The sequence below is a fragment of the Ornithorhynchus anatinus genome, chromosome 11 (genome assembly GCF_004115215.2).
Source record: "Ornithorhynchus anatinus isolate Pmale09 chromosome 11, mOrnAna1.pri.v4, whole genome shotgun sequence".
In the NCBI taxonomy this organism is placed as follows: domain Eukaryota; kingdom Metazoa; phylum Chordata; class Mammalia; order Monotremata; family Ornithorhynchidae; genus Ornithorhynchus; species Ornithorhynchus anatinus.
Genome location: NC_041738.1, coordinates 5,493,661 through 5,513,617, shown reverse-complemented (window position 1 = coordinate 5,513,617; position 19,957 = coordinate 5,493,661). Strand labels below are relative to the sequence as shown.

Below are 19,957 nucleotides of genomic sequence, written 5' to 3'. Positions count from 1 at the left end.
CCTAGCGAGCCCGGGGATGCGAGCCCGCGGCTGAGATTTACACGAACCCGATCTGGGGGGCAGAGGAGACATCCGCCCGAAGGGGGGCGACAGCAGGGCCCGAGCCACGTATGGGACCGGGGAGCCAGAGGCCGCGCTCCTCGGCCCATCGGCAGCATCTACCGGGCCCCCGGGCCGAGCTCCCAGGGTGTCCAGCTCCTCGTCCCGGTCACCGCCGAGCGGAGCGGTCAGCTACGCGCTGCCGGCAGAGACTCGGTCAGGCGGAAGGGCCTGAGGTTCGGGAAGGCGAGCCGGGCGCCCCTGGGGCCCTCAGAAGGAGGCAAACGTCAAAGGTGATGAGTCGGCAAAGGCCTCAGCTGCCCGCTTTGGGCTCTTCCATCTAGCCGGCCCCGGTGCTTTTAGGCCTACGGACCGTCGATGGTATTGATTAGTCGATCTAATAATCCTGCAGGCTCCCTGATGTGCTAAATTTCCATCCGTCACTCGGCGGCAAGTGAGGGAGGAGTGTGTGCGTTGGGGAGCGGGAGGGAAGGGGGAATCACGGGGGGCTCTACCGGAGCCCGGGCCGACCGAGCCCCCTTGCGTGACAATTTCAATTATTCTCTGGCTTGTCTCATTTAACCCTTCCCACCCTTCCCCCGTCCTTCAGCCCTGTGAGCCCTGGGCTGAAACATTGTGGTTTAAGCGTCTGGCCGGGTGAGTATCCATTGCCTCACCAGTTTGAGTGCGTGCAAGGAGCATGGTGCTTTAGGCCGAGGGAGTCACCATCCGGGCACAGTATGAATTTACCTTTCTTCTCGTTCTCTTCCGGGCTATAGAAATCCAAGCGACCACACCTTGCTGGATTAAAACCGGAGGGTACCTTGACATCCCCAGGGGAAATATCAGAGCTGCCAAAACTCAAGGCTGCCTGCCTCTGAGGCCTCACTCTCTCTCCATCCTCGCTCCCTAGCAAGGAGGTACCCTTCCCCTTTCTCCTCTTCGTCCTCATCTCCTCCTCCTCTTACTCTTTTTCCACTTCCTCTTCATTCTTCTTTTCCCCTTTTTCCTCCTCCTCCTTCTCCTCCTCTTTCCTCTCTCTCCCCATCCTCTTCTTCTCCTCCTCCCCTTCCTCTTCTTCTTCCTCCTCCTTCCCATAATGCTAAACCCCCTCTCGACTGTGAGCTCACTGTGGGCAGGGAACACGTCTACCAGCTCTTTGTATTCTACTCTCCGCAGCATTTGGTACAGTGCTCTGCCCACAGTAAACACTCAATAAGCACCATTGATCGACTGATCGATTGATTTTCCTTAATAATAATCATGTTGGTATTCGTTAAGCGCTTACCATTTTGCAGAGCACTGTTCTAAGCGCTGGGGTAGATACAGGGTAGTCAGGTCGTCCCACGTGAGGCTCACAGTTAATCCCCATTTTACAGACGAGGTAACTGAGGCCCAGAGAAGTGACGTGACTCGCCCACAGTCACACAGCTGACAAGTGGCAGAGCCGGGATTCGAACCCTTGACCTCTGACTCCGAAGCCCGGGCTCTTTCCACTGAGCCACGCTGCTTCTCTTCCTTTTCCTCCTTTCCCTTCTCTTCCTTCTTTTCCTTCTCCCCCTTCTTCTCCCGGACTCAATTTTCTCCCCGTAAGCGGAGATGGCAGTGAACCCCAGACTGTCCAACGATCATGCATTTTCAAACAGACCCACCCTGTGTTGACAATCCCCCTTCAGTGAAGCTCTTTCCTTGCCTAAGGGGCCAGAGACCACCCCCCACCCCCCACCAGCAAGACCAGGGGGAAGCTACGGGTACAGTAGCAGGCGATAGAGGTTTCTGGGGCTCCGTAGAAGAGCAGGGCGGCCTAGTGGAAAGAGCACGGGCCTGGGAGTCAGGAGACTGGGGTTCTAATCCCGGCTCCACCACTTGTTTGTTGTGTGACCTTGGGGGAGTCGCTTCATTTCTCTGAGCCTCAGTTCCCTCACCTGGAAAATGGGGATTCTCTTCCCAATCTCCCATCTACTGAGCCCCATTTAGGATAGGGACTGTGACCGGCCTGAATAACTTGCGTCTACTCCGGCTCTTAGAACAGCGCTTGACACATAGTAACCGCTTAACCACAATCATAGTAATAATGATAACATTCGGGACCCTTCTAGAAACAGACTCTGTCCCTTGGCCCTCGAGGACCTGGTGACGCTTTGCAGATGTCACAGCACCGTTAAGTCCCCTCCGGTTTACCACATTTAACGTCAGTGACTCACCGATGCCGCGTAGCCTTAGTGGAAAGAGCCCAGGCCTGAGAGTCAAAGGACCAGGGTTATAATCCTGGCTCGCCACTTGCCTACTGTGTGACCTTGGGCAACTATACCTCGGTTTCTTCATCTGTAAAATGGGGATAAAATACCAGTTCTCCCTCCCTCTTAGCCTGTGAGTCCTATGTGGGACAGGGGCTAGGTCCAGTCTTCATATACTGTATCTTCCTGGGCTTAGTGCAGGGCTTGGTACATAACAAGTGCTTAAGAGAAGCCACGATTATCATTAATTATCATTATTAGCGCAGATTTTCCAGCCCAGCCCCGAGACTGCTGCATAACTAATTTAATCCTCTTGGCAAAAAAAATCACCACTGCCTCCGGGGGCGAAGTTTCGGCCCAGATCAGATTTTTTTCAAAGGGCGGGAGTAGGAGAAAGGAATCAGGAACATGTGAAGAAACAAGACTCATAAGGAAGCAGCACCATAATGATAGGTCTGAGCTTCACACGGGCAGGGATCGTGTCTGTCAACTCCGTTATATTGTATTCTCCCAAGCTCTAAGTTCAGTGCTCTGCACCTAATAAGTGCTCAGTAAATGCCATCGATTGATCGTCCAGTTACATACCATCTCACACTTGGCTCGGCACGTTTGGGTTAACTGAAAGAAGCATTTTCTCTGCCTAGGCTAAATGAGTCCCCAGTCATCCCAGAGCCAGCCGCCGAAAATCTGTTTTTTCTCATTCGGTCTGTGTGCCGTCGGCTGGTTGGTGTCAAGGGCATTTCAGGATCCAGAGAGTTAATCGGCGGAGCCTCCCTCCAACAGCAAATACACCATTAAGAGCAGGATTAGCAGAGATGAAAAAACTGACTGCGAAAATGCCACGACCGTATGAAAAACAAAATGATTTCACTGAGTAGTCATTCTGTTGCTATAATCCTAATGATGAACTCTGTTACACTAATAATAGGAGAAAAACTAATTGCAGTGAGGACAGGACAAATCTTTTTTAATCCTCGTTGTCATCTCAGCTAAGTCCAAACCCATTTGTATTAACCTTTGCTGACAGAGTTACATGATGGACATAATTTCTTATAATTTACCAGCCATGGATCTAACCTTTCTTCATCAAATATTCATAAAGGCAGGATTCCCAATGATTTTCTGTCTCTCTTCATATTTACAGTTGTTGTCTTCTTCCTTTTTACTGTAATCTGGACACAATTGAAGTCAGATGGAATTAAAGTGAAACGGCTTTTGCGGGGAAGGTGGCTGAAAGCGGAGACATTGCCCTTGGGTAGCGTGGTTTCCCCGGGCGTACGCCCCCCTCGCCGCCGCTCCAGGCACTGCCCTCCGCAAAGCCGCACGCCCCGTCTGGCGGAGACGTAATCGGTTGGGGATTAAGGCGTCGATGCCCTCGGTTGTCCTTGCTCCCCAGTGGATGTCTGGCGGGTTGGGACAGCGCCCACCATTTTGAGCTTGGGCTGGGAGCCTTGTCTTCTGAACGTAAATCCTGAGGCCAAGACCCAGGCTGAGGATGGGTTAGACCTGAGAGCCGATTCCCCTAGGGGAATCGCCTGAGATAATAATAATAATAATAATAATAGTGTTTGTTCAGCACTTCTTTGATGCCAAGCACTGACTGGGGTAGATACAACATCATCAGATCCCACATGGGGCTCACAGTCTAAGTAGGAGAGAGAATGGATATTACTGAATCCCCATTTTGAAGATGAGGGAACAGAGAAGTTAAATGACTTGCCCAAGGTCACACAGCAGGTATGTAGCAGATCCCGGACTAGAACCCAGGTCTCCTGAGTCCCAGCCCCGTCTTTTCTCCACTAGGCCATGCTGCTTCCCAGTAGTAATAACTGGGTATGTGTTAAGTGCTTACTGCGTGCCAAGAACTGTATTAAGCGTGGGACGTATACAAGATCATCAATTCGGACACGGTCCCTGTCCCACGCTTTGTTAAATGCTTACTCTGTGCCAAGAACTGTTCTAAACGTTGAGCTAGATTCAATATATACAGATTGGACGTAGTCCCTACCCCTCACTGGGCTCACAGTCTAAGTAAGAGGGAGAACAGGTACCGAATCCCCATTTATAGAAGAGGGAACTGAAGCATAGAGAAGCAAAGTGACCTGCCCAAGGTCACACAGCAGACATGTGGTGGAGGCAGGATTATATCCCAGGTCTTGCTGACTCTCAACTCCATGATTTATCCACAAGGCCATACTACCTGATGACCCTGTATCTCCCCCAGCGCTTAGAACAGTGCTCTGCACATAGTAAGTGCTTAACAAATACTAACATTATCATTATTATTATTATTGCTTCTCCCTTCCCACTGAGAACCTATGAGAACCAAGGCCAAGATCTCTTCCCGGTGAATGGGCGGGCAGTTGGTCCTCAGACGACTCCTTGAGGCAGGTTTGCTTGTCAAACGAAGCAGTGTGGCCTACCGGAAAGAGCACGGGCCTGGAAGGCAGAGGACCTGGGTTCTAGTCTTCTGGGTGACCTCGGGAAACTCACTCAACTCCCGGGCCTCAGTTTATTCATCTGCTAAATAGGGATTCATACTCGTTGCCCCCAAACACACACACACACACACACACTTAAGGCCGACTGATTGATTTAAAAGAGAAGTAGCGTGGCTTAGTGGCTAGAGCACGAGCCTGAGTAAGAAGGACCTGGGTTCTAATCCCAGCTCTGTCACTTGCCTGCCGTGCGACTTCGGGCGAGTCATTTCACCTCTCTCCACTTCAGTTCCCTCATCTGCAAAATGGGGATTAAGACCGTGAGCTACTTGTGGAACAGGGACTGTGTCCAACCTGAGTATCTTGTAGTCAGTCAGTCATTTGTATTTATTGAGCACTTTTTTAATGGTATTTGTTAAGCGCTTACTATGTGCAGAGCACTGTTCTAAGCGCTGGGGGAGATACAGGGTAACTGGATGATCACCGTTAATCCCCATTTTACAGATGAGGTAACTGAGACTCAGAGAAGTGAAGTGACTTGCCCACAGAGACACAGCTGACAGGTGGCAGAGCCGGGATTCGAACCCATGACCTCGGACTCCAAAGCCCGGGCTCTTACACTGATCCACGCTGTTTGTGCCAAGTATTGTGTTAAGTGCTTGGGAGACTACATTATAACAATAAGCAGACACATTTCCTGCCCACAACAAGCTTACGGTCGAGAGGGGGGAGAGACACCAATATAAATAAACAAATTTTAGACTTGGACATAAATGCTGTGGGCCTGTCAGGTACCTACCCCAAGACTTAGTACAGTGCTTGGCCCAAAGTAAGCGTTTAAGAAGTACCGTGGGGAAAAAGAAAAGAAGCAGGGCGGGTGAGAGAGTTGGGTGAGGAAAGGGAGGTGAATGAGGACATTGGGCTGCCCATCCAGGAGGGAGGGAGTCTTAAAAATCTGTGGGAGGAGGTGGATGACTCGATCTTTGCTGTAGAAAGTAAAAGCTTTTTCTTCTATCTGGCGAGGTATTTGAGAGGGAGTGGGGGAGGAGGCTTTTACACAGAATCCGTGGCAAGAGCCAAGGCAGGAGGGAGTCCGGGGACTTAAAACAAAATACAGGACATAAAGGCAAACTATCTCTCAAGTACCTCTCAGAAAGCTGGACTTTCTGGTGTGAGACGGAACGAATGGGCGCCCTACTTGGCACCGCGAAAATGTGCTTCGGCCTGGACTGTGTGGGAGACGCAGAATTTGGGCACCGTCAGTAATCCCCGCTCCCCCGTTTGTCAGCTGTGTGACTTTGGGCAAGTCACTTCACTTCTCTGGGCCTCAGTTACCTCATCTGTAAAATGGGGATTAAAACCGTGAGCCCCACGTGGGACAACCTGATCACCTTGTATCCCCCCAGCGCTTAGAACAGTGCTTTGCACATAGTAAGCGCTTAACAAATACCACCTTTAGTATCATTATTAATTGTGGTATTTGTGAAGCGCTTACTGTGTGCCAGGCACTGCGCCAAGCACAGGGGTGGATACAGTCAAATCAGGTTGGATGCAGCCCTTGTCCCGCCTGGGGCTCACGGTCTAAATCTCATTTTACAGATGCGGGAACTGAGGCAAAAGAGAAGTGAAGTGACTCGCCGAAGGTCACACGACAGACGAGCGGCAGAGCCGGGATTAGAACTCATGACCTTCCGACTCCCAGGTCTGTGCTCTATCCTCTAGGCCCCGCTGTTGTCCTGCCAGATGTATTTCATCGGAACATGGCACCCAGTTTATTGGAACTATGCTGGCTGAGGACGGGGTAGGGGGGAAGGCGAGGGGGGACCCTCCCCCCCCATGGTTGAAAGGCGGTCTTGAGACAGCCCGGTGGTGATTCCGTTCCAATAACGGCATCAAATTGGACCCTCTGCCGTGTCGATGGCATTGCATTAATATCGTTCACTGAGGCGTTTGCCTGGGCCCTCCCTCTCCCAGTAGCAGAGTCACCGGCGGAATACGTTTTCCCCTAAAGTGTTTGTTTTCATCGTGGGCCTTTAAAGATAATGAGCTCATTCTATTCGACGGCAAGGAAAGTTACTTTAGACTTCTTTGAAATCGTATATCTTTTGTCGAGCAGATTTCTGCCGCGCTTCCACAGCTCTGTGAGGCAGGACTGGGGAATCCAACACGGCATATACCCTGGAGCTTAGGGCTGGGCCGGCTCGGACGTGATACTTATAATCACCCGGCGCGTTTGACCTCTCTATTGTTACCCACGGGCAGGTAGAAGCTGCCCGAGTTTCGGGTGACCCTATCATGTGACCGGAGGGCAGGGGTCGGCGGCTCCAAACCGCTCAACTGTCAAGGGAATCCATTCACTGCCACCGTCACGGAACTGACGGGCCGAGGAATGGGCCTCGATCTCGATCCCTTCTTTCTCAGCTCCTTTTTTTTTTTTCCAGCGGTATTTGTTAAGCGCTTACTGTGTGTCAGGTGCTGTTCTCAACGCTTCCAACTCAGGTGACTGAGGCTTCACCGGTGGCCCCTGTTTGCGTTGATTACACAGTTCCAGAGCCAGAAGCCAGAGGGGGAAAGGCCTAGCCTCACAGTAATAAGAAACAGTGGCGTTGCTGAACCACGGGCCGTATGAGAAGCACTGTGGCAAGCAGTGGGGCAGATACGAGATCATCGGGAGCAGACGCAGTCCCTGTGCCGCCAAGGGCTCACAGTCTATGGGTGGGGGGGGAGAGAGGCATCTTATCCCATTTTACCGACGAAGAAATTGGGACCCAGCAGTTAAGGGACTTGGCCAAGGTCACGCAGTGGATCGCCGACAGAGCGGGGACTTGAACCCGGGTCTTCTGCTCGTTCCCGCTCTCGTTCCCGGTGCCACACTCTTTCCAGTAGGCCCTATCCGCCTCCCTTGGTGGTTTCGTCATTGAAGTCGGGACTCTCCCCCGCCCCGGCCCAAGAGGTGCCTTCCCTCCCGAGTCCCAACCCTCCGCTGCTGGCATTGACATCGGGGGATGACCCTAGGGTCAACGGCCATACCTGGGAGGAAACAGGCAAGGAGAAATCAATCAGTAGTATTTGTTGAGCTCCTAGGAAGGACAGAGCACTCTTCCAAAGGCTTAGGAGAGACCAACTGAAGCAAGAAATGCATTCCTTGCCTTCAGAGAGCCGACGGTCTGATGGGGAACACAGACAGACGGAAAGTATTTACACACAGAGGGAGCAGGAGGAGGGAGAAGTGTAACGAGGACTCCGGGGAGGAAGAATGTACATGCACGGTATACACGAGGGTAACGGCAAAACGATATATGGAACAGGGAGAAGGAGAAGGTGCGTGGGACTTTTACAGAGGGAGAGAAATCTTGACGCTGAACCGGCTATAAATACTAAAAGGGAACTAACTGTGCAGATGCCATCCAGAACGAAATAGAGACGCACCGTGTCGATGAAAGCCAAGAGGTTCACTCCGCTTTTAGGTTTCATTTTTGAATCTGAGAGGTACCTGGTTGCAAAGGGCGGGGAAAACCCGACCGCTAGACGGTAAACTCCTCGAGAGCAGGGATCGCGTCTGCCTACTCTACCCGCCGCCGCCCCCCCCCCCCCCCACCACTTAGGACACCACTCTGTACAGTAAGTGCTCAATAAATACCATGGATCGATCGACTAATGAAGGAATTCTCAACCAAAGCAGGGCTACGGTGAATGCAAATCTGGCTGCTGTCGTAGTTTTCTGCTAAACGCTCCTCGGGGGCCAGTTGATATAAAGTCAGATGAGATCAATTATGAAAACATCCTAGTGTTTTTAGAAGATCTGGAGCTCAACTTTAAGATCATTTTAAGAGGACCGCGGAGTCTTGAATGCCGCTGCCTGCCACGGGTAATTGCCCTGCAGAATTCAGGTGCCGTTAATACTTTGCCGTGCTAAAGGGGATCGTTCGCTATTATTTTTTAATAGGTCTGAGTTATTGGATAATTGAGTCTGAGGATAGAGGGAAAGAGGTAGTTCAGTGAGATATAATTACAAGGATTTCCTTCCTCTTCTAATATCAGTTTATACCTACTGTATCTGTCCATAGCACCGGGCTGCTTATCTTATGCAGTGCACAGAGCAAGCAGGAGAAGGAGGAGGAAAAAAGAGAGATCAAAAGGAAGACGTTGCGTCGTCTGATGCCGGGGAAAGTCCACTCCCAGAGATTAAAGCGGTCTCTGGTCAACTTCCAGCCCCGGGCCTCCAGAGGGGGCTCAGAGATCCTGACCAGAAGTGGCTGGGTGTAACAATAATAATCATTACGGTACTTGTTAAGCACTTATATTGAGCCAAGCCCTTGTTCTGAGTGCTAGGGTAGATACAAGTTAATCAGGTTGGACACAGTCCCTGTCCCACAAAGGGCTCACGGTCTTAATCCCCCTTTACAGATGAGGTAACTGAGCCACAGAGAAGTTAACCGACTCACCCACGATCACACTGCGGAGGTGCGGCAGAGCCGGGATCGGAACCCAGTGCTCTGTCCATCCGCTAGGCCACACTGCTTCGGCTTCTCTGCGGGGACCACCTTCCTGAGACCGTCCAGTAAACCGGGACTGGGTCCCTCTGGAAAATGATACTAACGATGGTGGGATTTGCTGAGTGCCTGCTCTGTGCCAAGCACCGCGCTGAGTGCCGGGGTAGATCTGAGGCGACCAGATCAGATACAGCCAGTGAGGGTAAAAGCCTCCTGCCCGGCCCTGTGGACATGTGGACTTGGGTCTTCCTTCCAGAAGACTCTCTTTCATGGGTGCTCACTCTCATTAGCTTCATCCTGGGATTTCTCCGGTGCCATTTCTCAGCCACCGTCCCTTGTCCTTCCAGCGTCTCGGCGCGACGTCCTCTCTCCTCCCGACCCTTGAACCCGACGGCATTTTGCCTGAAATCATCTCCTTATCATTTCAATAGAGGTAATTAAGACTTTACCACTGCCTCCTTATTGGTTGCCAAATTTAGGGGCAAGAAATAATACTGTTTTTTAAATCAATGGCTAGCACATTACTGTAAAACCTATTGATTAAAAAACACAAAAGCATAATGTTAGTCATTTAGTCTGTGGAGTGATGCAATAGGGGGAGAAATTTATCCTCTGACTTTTGCATTAACCTTTTATTGACTGCTTGCCTACCCATAATTAACACACACTTTAGCTAAAGTGGTTAATTTTAGCGTTATGACCAGCGTCCGCTAATGTAGCCGACACCCCCGATCATCCCAACGGAAGAGTAAATCCCGGGGGAAATCACCGGGAAGCCGGAGCTTCTGTGAGCGACACCTGCCCAAGGCGGGGCCTGCTGTCTCCCAGAGACCGAAGGACTAGATCGGCACCTGGGCTTTGCAATCCCCAGCAGGCGAATCGGAAGCCGGGAGACAGGAAAGTCCACTGGATGAGCGGATCCGATTTTGGGGAGGGATTATATCCCACCAGGATCTCGAGACAGGACTCTACACTTCTGCATCCTTTTATTTCCAAGCATCTCCAAGCAGCGTGTTCTAGTGGATAGAGCCCGGAGTCAGAAGGACCTGGGTTCTAAACCCGGCTCTGCCAAGTGTCTGCTGTGTGACCTTGGGCAAGTCACCTCACTTCTCTGGGCCTCAGTTACCTCATCTGTAAAATGGGGATTAAGACCGTGAGCCCTACGTGGAACAGTGACTTCGTCCAAGCCGATTTGCTTGTATCTACCCCAGCATTTAGTATAGTGTCTGGCACATAGTGAGCGCTTAACAAATATCATAATTATTATATGCACACAAATGTACTGAAAATGGGTATAAATAGGTACAGAAGTGATAGAGATGCTAGAGATGGGTGTTTTGGGTATGTCTAGAGGTGCTGGGAATTAAATGGAGAAGATATAGTAAACTGAAATCAAACAAGGAAAGACAGAGATGCCAATGGAAAACAGCAAAAGTAAGGAAACAATAAGTAAACAATGAGCAGTTACAACTTGTGGACAATACCCAGTCCTCTAGACTGTAAACTCGTTGTGGGCAGGGAACCTGTCTTCCAACGCTGTTGTTATTGTCCTCTCCCAAGCGCTTAGTACAATGCTCTGCCCATTTAAGCGCTCAATCAATACAAATGACTGATCGTGAGAAGTGTGAGGACCGGAGCCGCCCGGAGAGGCGTCGCGCGAGAGGCTCCCAAGATCCTGAATGCTTCCGACCTGGATCTTTTGCTTCCTGCTGATTCCTCCTTGATCAATCAGTGGTATTTAAGGAGCACTTATGGTAATAATAACGATAATAATAATTGTGGTATTCGTTAAGCGCTTACTGTGTGCGGAGCCCTGTTCCAAGCGCTGGGGGATACCGGGTGATCAGGTTGTCCCACGTGGGGCTCACAGTTTTTTTTAATCCCCATTTGACAGGATGAGGTAACTGGGGCACAGAGAAGTTAAGTGACTTGCCCAAGGTCACACAGCTGACTAGCGGCAGAGCCGGGATTCGAACCCATGACCTCCGACTCCCAAGCCCGCGCTCTCTCCACCGAGCCACGGTGTGCAGAGCACTGTGCTCTCATCCGAAACCGAGCTCGGCCCTGAATCGGGCAACACTGTTCCAGGCTCCCGGGAAGAGGTCAGTGTGAGAAAAGGTGTCCTTGCCCTGGCCCCAGTGGGATGGAGTGAAGGAATCCACTAAGAGTTGCGAGGGGCCGAGGGGGCGTGCTCAAGGGACCGCCTTCCTTAGCACAGCTGGGGGATGGGGTCTTAACCATACCACATTCTCAACTCTTCCTCCCCCGACCCGTCGCTTCCACTGCCCCGTCCAACCTGGAGCGTCCTCTTTCCCCTTAATCCGCCGAGCAACGGCTCTCCCCATCTTCAAGGCCCACCTCCACCTGGAAGCCCCCGAGTCATTCCCCACGGTCCGAGCCAAATCCGCCCAACAGCCATCATTCACCCTTCCGTAGTTTATTCTTCTCTTCAGCACTTTTTTTTAAGTCTTTGTAAAGCGCTTACTAATCGCCAGGCGGTGTACTAAGCGCTGGGGTAGATACAAGATAATCAGATTGGTCACAGACTCTGCCTCTCGTGGGGTTTACAACCTTCACCCTCCTTTTATAGATGAGGCCAAAAAGATACAGTGACGTTGAGTGATTTTCCCAAGGTCTCCCAGTAGACAAGTGGCGGAGCTGGGATTAGGACCCGGGTCCTCTGACTCCCAGACCCACTCGATAAAGCCGCACCTCCATCCTCCAGTCATCTATTTAATTTTATATTCAGTTGCCTATTCTGGTATTTCTTCCTGACCAAGTCATACTGCTACCTGATAATCATGAGAAGCGGCGTGGCTCAGTGGAAAGAGCCCGGGCTGGGGCGTCAGAGATTATGGGTTCGAATCCCGGCTCTGCCGCCTGTCAGCTGTGTGACTGTGGGCAAGTCACTTCACTTCTCTGGGCCTCAGTTTCTTCGTCTGTAAAATGGGGATTAACTGTGAGCCTCACATGGGACAACCCGATTAGAACCTGTATCTACCCCAGCGCTGCACATAGTAAGCGCTTGACAAATACCAACATCATTACAATCGTAATAATTGTGGTATCGATTAAGTGCTGATTAGGTATGACACACAGTATTAAGCGCCGGGATAGATACGGTACAATCGGAACAGACCCCATCCGTAACCCCCCCGGAACTCACGGTTAAAAGGGGAAGAGGAACAGATGAGCGAACTGAAGCACAGAGAAGTTAAATGAGCAGCCCCAGGTCACAAAGCCGGCCACTGGTGGAGCCAGGTTTATTCCCGGTCCTGTACTCTTTCCGCCAGGCCATGCTGTTTTCCCATTAAACTTGCTTTTCCATTATACCTTCAGTCTAGGTGTAAATATCCCTGTTATATCCTTGTCCTTTCTCTTTTACTATTTATAAATAATTTTTGTCTAGACTGTAAACTCCCCTGTATTCATTCATTCGTTCAGTTGTATTTACTGAGCACTTACCGTGTGCAGAACACTGTACTAAGCGCTTGGGAGGGTACAACGATAAGTGGACGCATTCCGTGCCCACAGTGAGCTTACAGTTTAGAGGTGGGAGCGAGACGGGCATTAACATAAGTATAAATACATAAATTCACAGATGGGTACCTAAGTGCTGTGGGGCTGGAAAGGGGGATGAACAAAGGGAGCAAGTTAGGGGTGATGGAGAAGGGAGTGGGAGGAGACGAAAGGGGGGCTTAGGCGGGGAAGGCCTCTTGGCCTTAAAAAGGTTTTGAAGGGGAGAGAGAGCAATCGTCTGTTGGATATGAGGAGAGGGGCATTCCAGGGCCAGAGGCAGGATGTGGGCGAGGGGTCAGTGGTGAGGTCGACGAGATGTTGGCGCAGTGAGGAGGTTAGCATTTGAGGAGCAAAGCGTGCGAGCCGGGTTGCAGTAGACGACTTCAAGCTCCTTGAAAGCAGGGATTGCCTCTACCAGCTCTTGTACTCTCCCCATTGCTTAGTCCTGTGTTCTTCACACAGTAAGTAGTCAATAAATTCCACTGATTGTCTCCCTCAGTAGAGTGTAAACTCCTTGAGGACAATTAATGCTCCTTCCTTCTGTTGTAGTTTTCCGGGCACTTAATACAGTACTTTGCACCCAGGAAGCCCTCGCTACGTTCCATTAACTGATGAAGGGAGCGTGGCCTAATAGAGAGATCCCAGGCCCGGGAGCCAGAAGACCTGGGTTCTAATCTCGGTTCTGCCATTTCTCTGCAGTGTGACCTTGGACAACCACCTGAGCCTCGGTTTCCTCGTCTGAAAACTGGGGGTCGTTACCAATAGTATTTATTGAACTATGGGCGGAGAACTGTATTAAGCCTCTGGGAGAGTACAGTACGACAGGGTTGGCGGACACATTCCCTGCCGACAGCGAGCTTACGGTCTAGAGGATTCAATCCTACGCCCGTTGTCGGGTCGGCATTGTCTCTATCTGTTGCCAAATTGTACTTTCCAAGCGCTTAATACAGCGCTCTGCGCGTAGTAAGCGCTCAATAAATGCGATTGAATGATCGAACTCCTTCTCCTTAGGCTGAAAGCCCCATGTGGGGCAGGGACTGTGTCCAACCTGATTATCTTGTATCGACCCCAGAGCTAAGGACGGTTTGTGGCACATAGTAAGTGCTTAACGGGTACTATTAATTTATTGTTATTAATCATGAAAATACTGAATGAGAGTCAGACATCACTCAGGGGACTTTGTGGGGTTTGGTTGCCCAGTCAGAAGATGGGTTGGAAACTGTATTTTAAGAGCCGGAAATCCCAAAGTAGGCAGAGCCGGGGTTGATGGGAAAATGTGCAGAATTTTGAGGCTCGACTCTCTGGTGTGTGAAAGTATGAACCCCGGGAACCCCACCTTCCAGATTTTAATTCTTCCTCCAGACGGAAGAAATAACCCCCATGGAACATTTTAAACCGAAGAGAGAGCAGATTTTTAATTGCCTCTACCTCCTCGTCGTAGTCGTGGAGGTTCTTCGCTCCCCCAGCTCTTCAGTCTGCCAGCCACGATAATGCGTACAAGGTTAATTTACCCACTTATAGACTGAAATACGCAGATTGGAATATCTTCCACTACCCAGCAAATTGAGCGTGCTGTTTGGTGCTGAGACGGAAAATAAAGCAAGATTTCAAAGCCTCGCAAGTTCTTCGGTAATTAGTGGCGGCTTCCCCAGAATATTAATTTTTTTGCTCCTGGTCCTCTCAAGCCATTTAGAAGATGTCTTCAGAACAAGGATGACACCGTCAGTAAGGACCCCCGGATCTCAGACAGAAAACGCCGCCTATCCTCCTACACCGGTTACAGAGCCGGCTCCCGACAGAACCCTCCGTTCGTCTGTACAGCGCAGCTTATCGATGCAAACAGTTTAATATTTATGCTAAGAGGATTGTCAAAAGTAGCCGCCGTTCCTTTAATTCTTGTTTTAAATAAATAATGAGAACATTTAAACACATTACTCTTCTCTGGGGCCCGAGGTCAGCTAATCTTATTATTTATGAAGTGATGTGCTACATAATCGTACTTAACGCGTGTTAACAGATGCTATTATCAGGGACTGGTGAGGACTGCCGAAGATATATTGGAATGTGATGTGTTAATACTGTCCCGGTGCCGTAATGTACGATGGATCGAGGGCACGGGATGCCGGTGCGGCCATTAACCACACACCAAAATAGGTGTAAAGTTGAAGTATGTTTTCCTGGGGGCTCACGGTGCCATTAATAATTCCCCGGAGGGGAAGTCAGCAACGTCGTCTTTCACCAAGCTTGGGGGTGAGGCCGGGGTGCTGTGTACTTTGATCTCTTTATAGTCCATTCTACCAAGCCGGAAGACAAATATTTGGCTTGACCACTTTTTTATCGATTTGGGAAAAAAAAAAAATAACCCTCCGCGACTCCTGAAAACGTACTCGTGATAACACAGAGCGCTTTGCCCCTGCGTACGTGAATACAGTACGGACCAACAGCCCGAGTCAGGGGGAGGAAACCCAAGATATCATTTTTGTTGCTTTATCTCCACTCTCAGTGTGATGGGGGTTTTTTATCCAGTTGTGCCCGTGGATTTATGGAATAGATAGTATGTTCCTGAACTGCTCTCCCTCTGGATTGCAAGCTCCTTATGGGAAGGCATTACATCTACCCACTCTATTGTACTCTCCCAAGTGCTTAGTACACCTCTCCCAGTGTTTACTACAGTGTTTTGTGCACAGTAAGAAGTGCTTAATATCCATTCGTTCATTCACCTGTGTTTACTGAACACTTACTGTGTGCAGAGCACCGTACTAAGCGCTTGGGAGAGTACAGTACAACAATAAACCTTTAGACCGTGAGCCCGTTACTGGGCAGGGATTGTCTGTTTCTGTTGCCGAATTGTACCTTCCAAACGCTCAGTACAGTGTTCTGCACATAGTAGGCGTTCAATAAATGCTCTTGAATGAATAAACAGACACATTCCCTGCCCGCATCGAGCTTACAGTCTAGAAGCTGGGGGGAGACAGACATTAATATAAATGAATTTTATATATATCAATATAAATTTATAAATACTATTATTACTACTAGAGTGCTCTGCACCCAGTAGGTGCCCAATAGATACCGTCGGTCGATTGACCTCCCGTCTCCCGGCAAATACGTCTCTGGACGAGGTCAGATCACCAAACAGAGACAAAGTACCCATTTTTCTGAATGACACTAAATTGAGAGGCATCAAGATGTGCTCCAAACTTTTTCTTGCTAAGCATAATTTAGTTGCATATGATAATTAACTTTGCCAGTATTGATGAATAATCCATTTAATAAAAACTGTGATTTAAGCTTTTTCCTCGGGGACTAACACTCGCTAACCTCTTAATTTAATTTTGTTGAAGTTTTTCCCACCTATTCATCAGCGGAGATGATTATTAACCTCTATTTGCATATATCTTTATAAAATGTCTCTCCACGGAGTGTCTCTTTTCGGAGCAGGGAAGGCGGATATACTTGTAAATCTCTAGAATCTACAAACTCAATCCCGTTCTGTACTATTGTTTAATCTATCCTTGAACCTTAATGCAGTAAATTCAGTTTAATCTTTCTCAGTAATCTAGTAATACATTGAAATCCCACAAACATTTAAATCTGATAATGGTTTAATCACATACTTTAAATAACAGTTGAGATAATGAAAAAATAATTCACCATACAAAAAGAACATTAACCGAATTTTCTCTGTGATTGGCTTTCCGGGAAATCCCTCCAGATAACACAGATCTGGGGATGGAAAATGTCGACCGCGCGCTCCGACCGGACGATTCTTCCTCTCCGCGGCCTTACTCAAAACACACTTTGTTCCCTCCTAAATGAGCGATTAGCACGTGCTCCTGAAATCTGGGGATCTGGGTCTGGAACAAGCGATGGTTTTCCCTTAAGTTTTCCTCCCTGCAGTCACCGTTTGTTGTCGCCCTTTCAGGTGTCAGTCTAGGATCGCCCGAAGCTTACCCGATGACCAGAAGCCACGATGCCGACCCTGGTGGGACGACCGGGACCCCAGGATGCCTCTGCCGTTTGATCTCGGGGAAATCATTTCGGAGCTTGGACATCACCTCCTGCCGTCGGGATCCTAAAAGAAGTAGGGCCAGGGTGGGGGAGATAGGAACCCAGGATGCTTTTTCTGGGAGTAATTTAGGTCCAGAAGAGAAAGCGTCTTGGGACTCTCGTCCCCCGTGCCTGATCCAGACCGGGTCACGGAAAGTCGGCAGCATTGCCGTCTGTCACTGCCGGACTCGGGTTGGGGTCGGCGGCGCGGGGGTGGGGAGTGTCTTGCCGTGCCGTTAAGGAACACGGTACCCAAATACAGGAATTTTGGAAACAGGATTGCTCTGTGTCCGTCTGCTTGAGCTCGGCTCGGCTCCGGGAACTCACGTCGTTCCCCACTTCGGCCCAGACTGGGCCCCCCTCCAGGGTCTGGTGGGAAAAGTTGAGGCCCCCTCCATAGGCCATGAGAGAGGGAAGCCATTCGGTGGCTGCCCTTTGGCAAGGCCCGGCCTGCTTTTTTTCGTGTGTGTGGATTTATTAAGCACTTGCTACGTGCCTGGTACCGTACTAATTACTGGGGTAGATACAGAGTAATCAGATTGGACATAGTCCACGTCCCACGTGGGGTTCACAATCTTAATCCCCATTTTACAAATGACGTAACTGAGGCACAGAAAAATGAAGTGGCGTGCCCAAGTTCACACAGCCGATGAGAGACGGAGCCGGAATTCGAACCCAGGTCCCCCTGACTCCTGGGCCCTTGCTCCATCCCGTAGGCCTCGCTGCATCCCTGTTGTAATTCCTCTTCTTCCCAACTGTAAGCCACCTATTATTCATTCGTTCATTCATTCATTCATTCATTCAATCCTATTTCTTGAGCGCTTACTGCGTGCAGAGCACTGTACTAAGTGCTTGGAATGTACAATTCGGGAACAGATAGAGACAATCCCTGCCCAACAGAGGGGTCACAGTCTAAAAGAGGGAGACAGACAGCAAAACAAGACAAGTAGTCAGGCATTAATACCATCAAAATAGATAAATAGAATCATAGATATATACACATAATAATGATGACCTGGGAGTCGAGGACCCGGGTTCTAATCCTAGCTCTGCCACTTGTCTACCGTGTGACCTTGAGCAAGTCACTTCGCTTCTCTGTGCCTTGGTTCCCTCATCGGCAAAATGGGGGTCGAATGCCTGTCCTCCCTCCTACTTAGACTGTGAGCCCCTCGTGGGATCTGATTATTTTCCGTCTATCCCGGTGCTTAGTACAGTGCTTGGCCCATAATAAGCTCTTATTTTTGTTAAGGACTATGTTCCAAGGGCAGGGTTAGAGACGTGATAATCAGATCAAACTCATTCCCTGTCCCATGAGGGGCTTGTAGTCTAAGAGAGAGGGAGAGCAGGTATTTAGTTCTCATTTTAAAGATGAGGAAACTGAGGCAAAAAGAGGTTCAAGTGATTTACCTACGTCCTGCGGCAGGCAAGTGGCGTTTATGAGTGCGAAATGTTTTCCGCCCTACTTAAGGTTGGTTCTACCAGAGGGGAAATCGCATTCATCCGGATCGGCGCCATGCTAAATACCGTTTACCGTGGAGTTTTCTCAGCGGCCGGCTCGGGGAAGACAAGGGGATTCCGGTTTAAGGAAAAAAAAGCAATTCTCATCCAAACATATTCAGCCGGAAAGGCGCAATATGGATTAAAATGGGCTGTTGTTACTTTGTGATTAAATGGTAATTTGAATTGAGTTTCACTGGGAGCCCTAGGTATCTCAGTGGTGAAATCAATTTGACAACCATAAAGGGGAGACACCGGCAAGGCGCAGATAGCGGCGGCGACGGGCGGTGCAGGGACGGGGAGGGAAATGCCAACTTTCTGGAGGGCTCTAAGGGCCCCGACTGCCTGTGGCACTGAGCTGGGGAGGGGTGGTTATGGTAATTTTCGGGAATAGAGTGGCAGAGACTGGTAGGCACCTGAGACCCTGCTCGGCGGTACCTGCTCAGCATGCGGCAGCGTGGCCTAGTGGATAGAGCACGCGCCTGGGAGTCGACGGGACCTGGGTTCCAATTCCGGCTCTGCCACGCGTCTGCCGTGTGGCCTCGGGCAAGCCACGTCACTTCTCTGGGCCTCAGTTACCTCACCTGTGGAACGGCGATTGAGACCGTGAGCCCCACGTGGGTCAGGGACTGCGTGCAACGCGATTTGCTTGTATCCGCCCCGGAGCTTAGTATAGTGCCTGGCACGTAGTAAGTACTTAACAAATGCCATTATTATTATTAGAGGAGCAAAGTACGACGTAGTAGGAGAGCAGCGAGGTAAGGGAGGAGGGGGAGAGCCGATCGAGTGCTTTCAAGTCCTCTTCCCAGGAAGAGAGATCCTGTTAACTGAGAGGGTTGACCCCTCCCACCATCAGTTCACTCTGGCTAGGGTTATCCTCTCTCCAGCTCTTCCTTCCGGTGCTTAATAAATCCTATTACGTCTCCTTTCCGGTACCGATCCGGCACAGGGAGCCTTAGGCCTGGTAGTCGAAGGGCTAGACTTCCGGGGGCCAGGTTCCGTGGATCGGATGCGGTGCCTGCGTCCGGAGGGGATCACAGGGGAGTAAGTTGGGGGGCAGTGTCCCCGTTGCCCCCCAACCCAACCCCGCCACCAGCCAAAACCCCCACCTTCCCCGGAGGACGTTTTTAGGTTCAGGTAAACTCAAATGGTATGTGTGATCCTGATTCTATTTATCTGCCATTGTTTTAATGAGATGCTCTTCCCCTCGATTCTATTTATCGCCACTGTTCTTGTCCGTCCGTCTCCCCCCGGTTAGACCGTGAGCCCGTCAGGGGGCAGGGACCGTCTCTATCTGTTACCGATTTGTCCATTCCGAGCGCTTAGTCCGGTGCTCTGCACGCAGTAAGCGCTCAATAAATACTAATGATGGCATTTGTCAAGCGCTTACTATGTGCCAAGCACTGTTTTAAGCACTGGGATAGATACAAGGTTAACACGTTGTCCCACAGGGAGCTGACAGAGAAGCAGCGTGGCTCAGTGGAAAGAGCCCGGGCTTGGGAGTCAGAGTTCATGGGTTCGAATCCCGGCTCCGCCACTCGTCGGCTGTGTGACCGTGGGCGAGTCACTTCACTTCTCTGGGCCTCCGTTCCCTCATCTGTAAAATGGGGATTGACTGTGAGCCTCACGTGAGACGACCTGATGACCCTGTATCTACCCCAGCGCTTAGAACGGTGCTCGGCAC

General features: G+C 50.2%; 1 protein-coding gene across 1 annotated transcript in view; it reads left to right on the top strand.

The window, feature by feature from the left end:
- Positions 1–17,055, top strand: part of FTO (FTO alpha-ketoglutarate dependent dioxygenase) — a 329,352-nt gene extending 312,297 nt beyond the window's left edge. The window contains exon 9 of the mRNA XM_029075991.2: positions 16,652–17,055. Coding sequence (XP_028931824.1) covers positions 16,652–16,805 — 154 coding nt within the window. The 3' untranslated portion in view covers positions 16,806–17,055. The remainder of the gene's footprint in view (positions 1–16,651) is intronic.
- Positions 17,056–19,957: the final 2,902 nt, after the last annotated feature.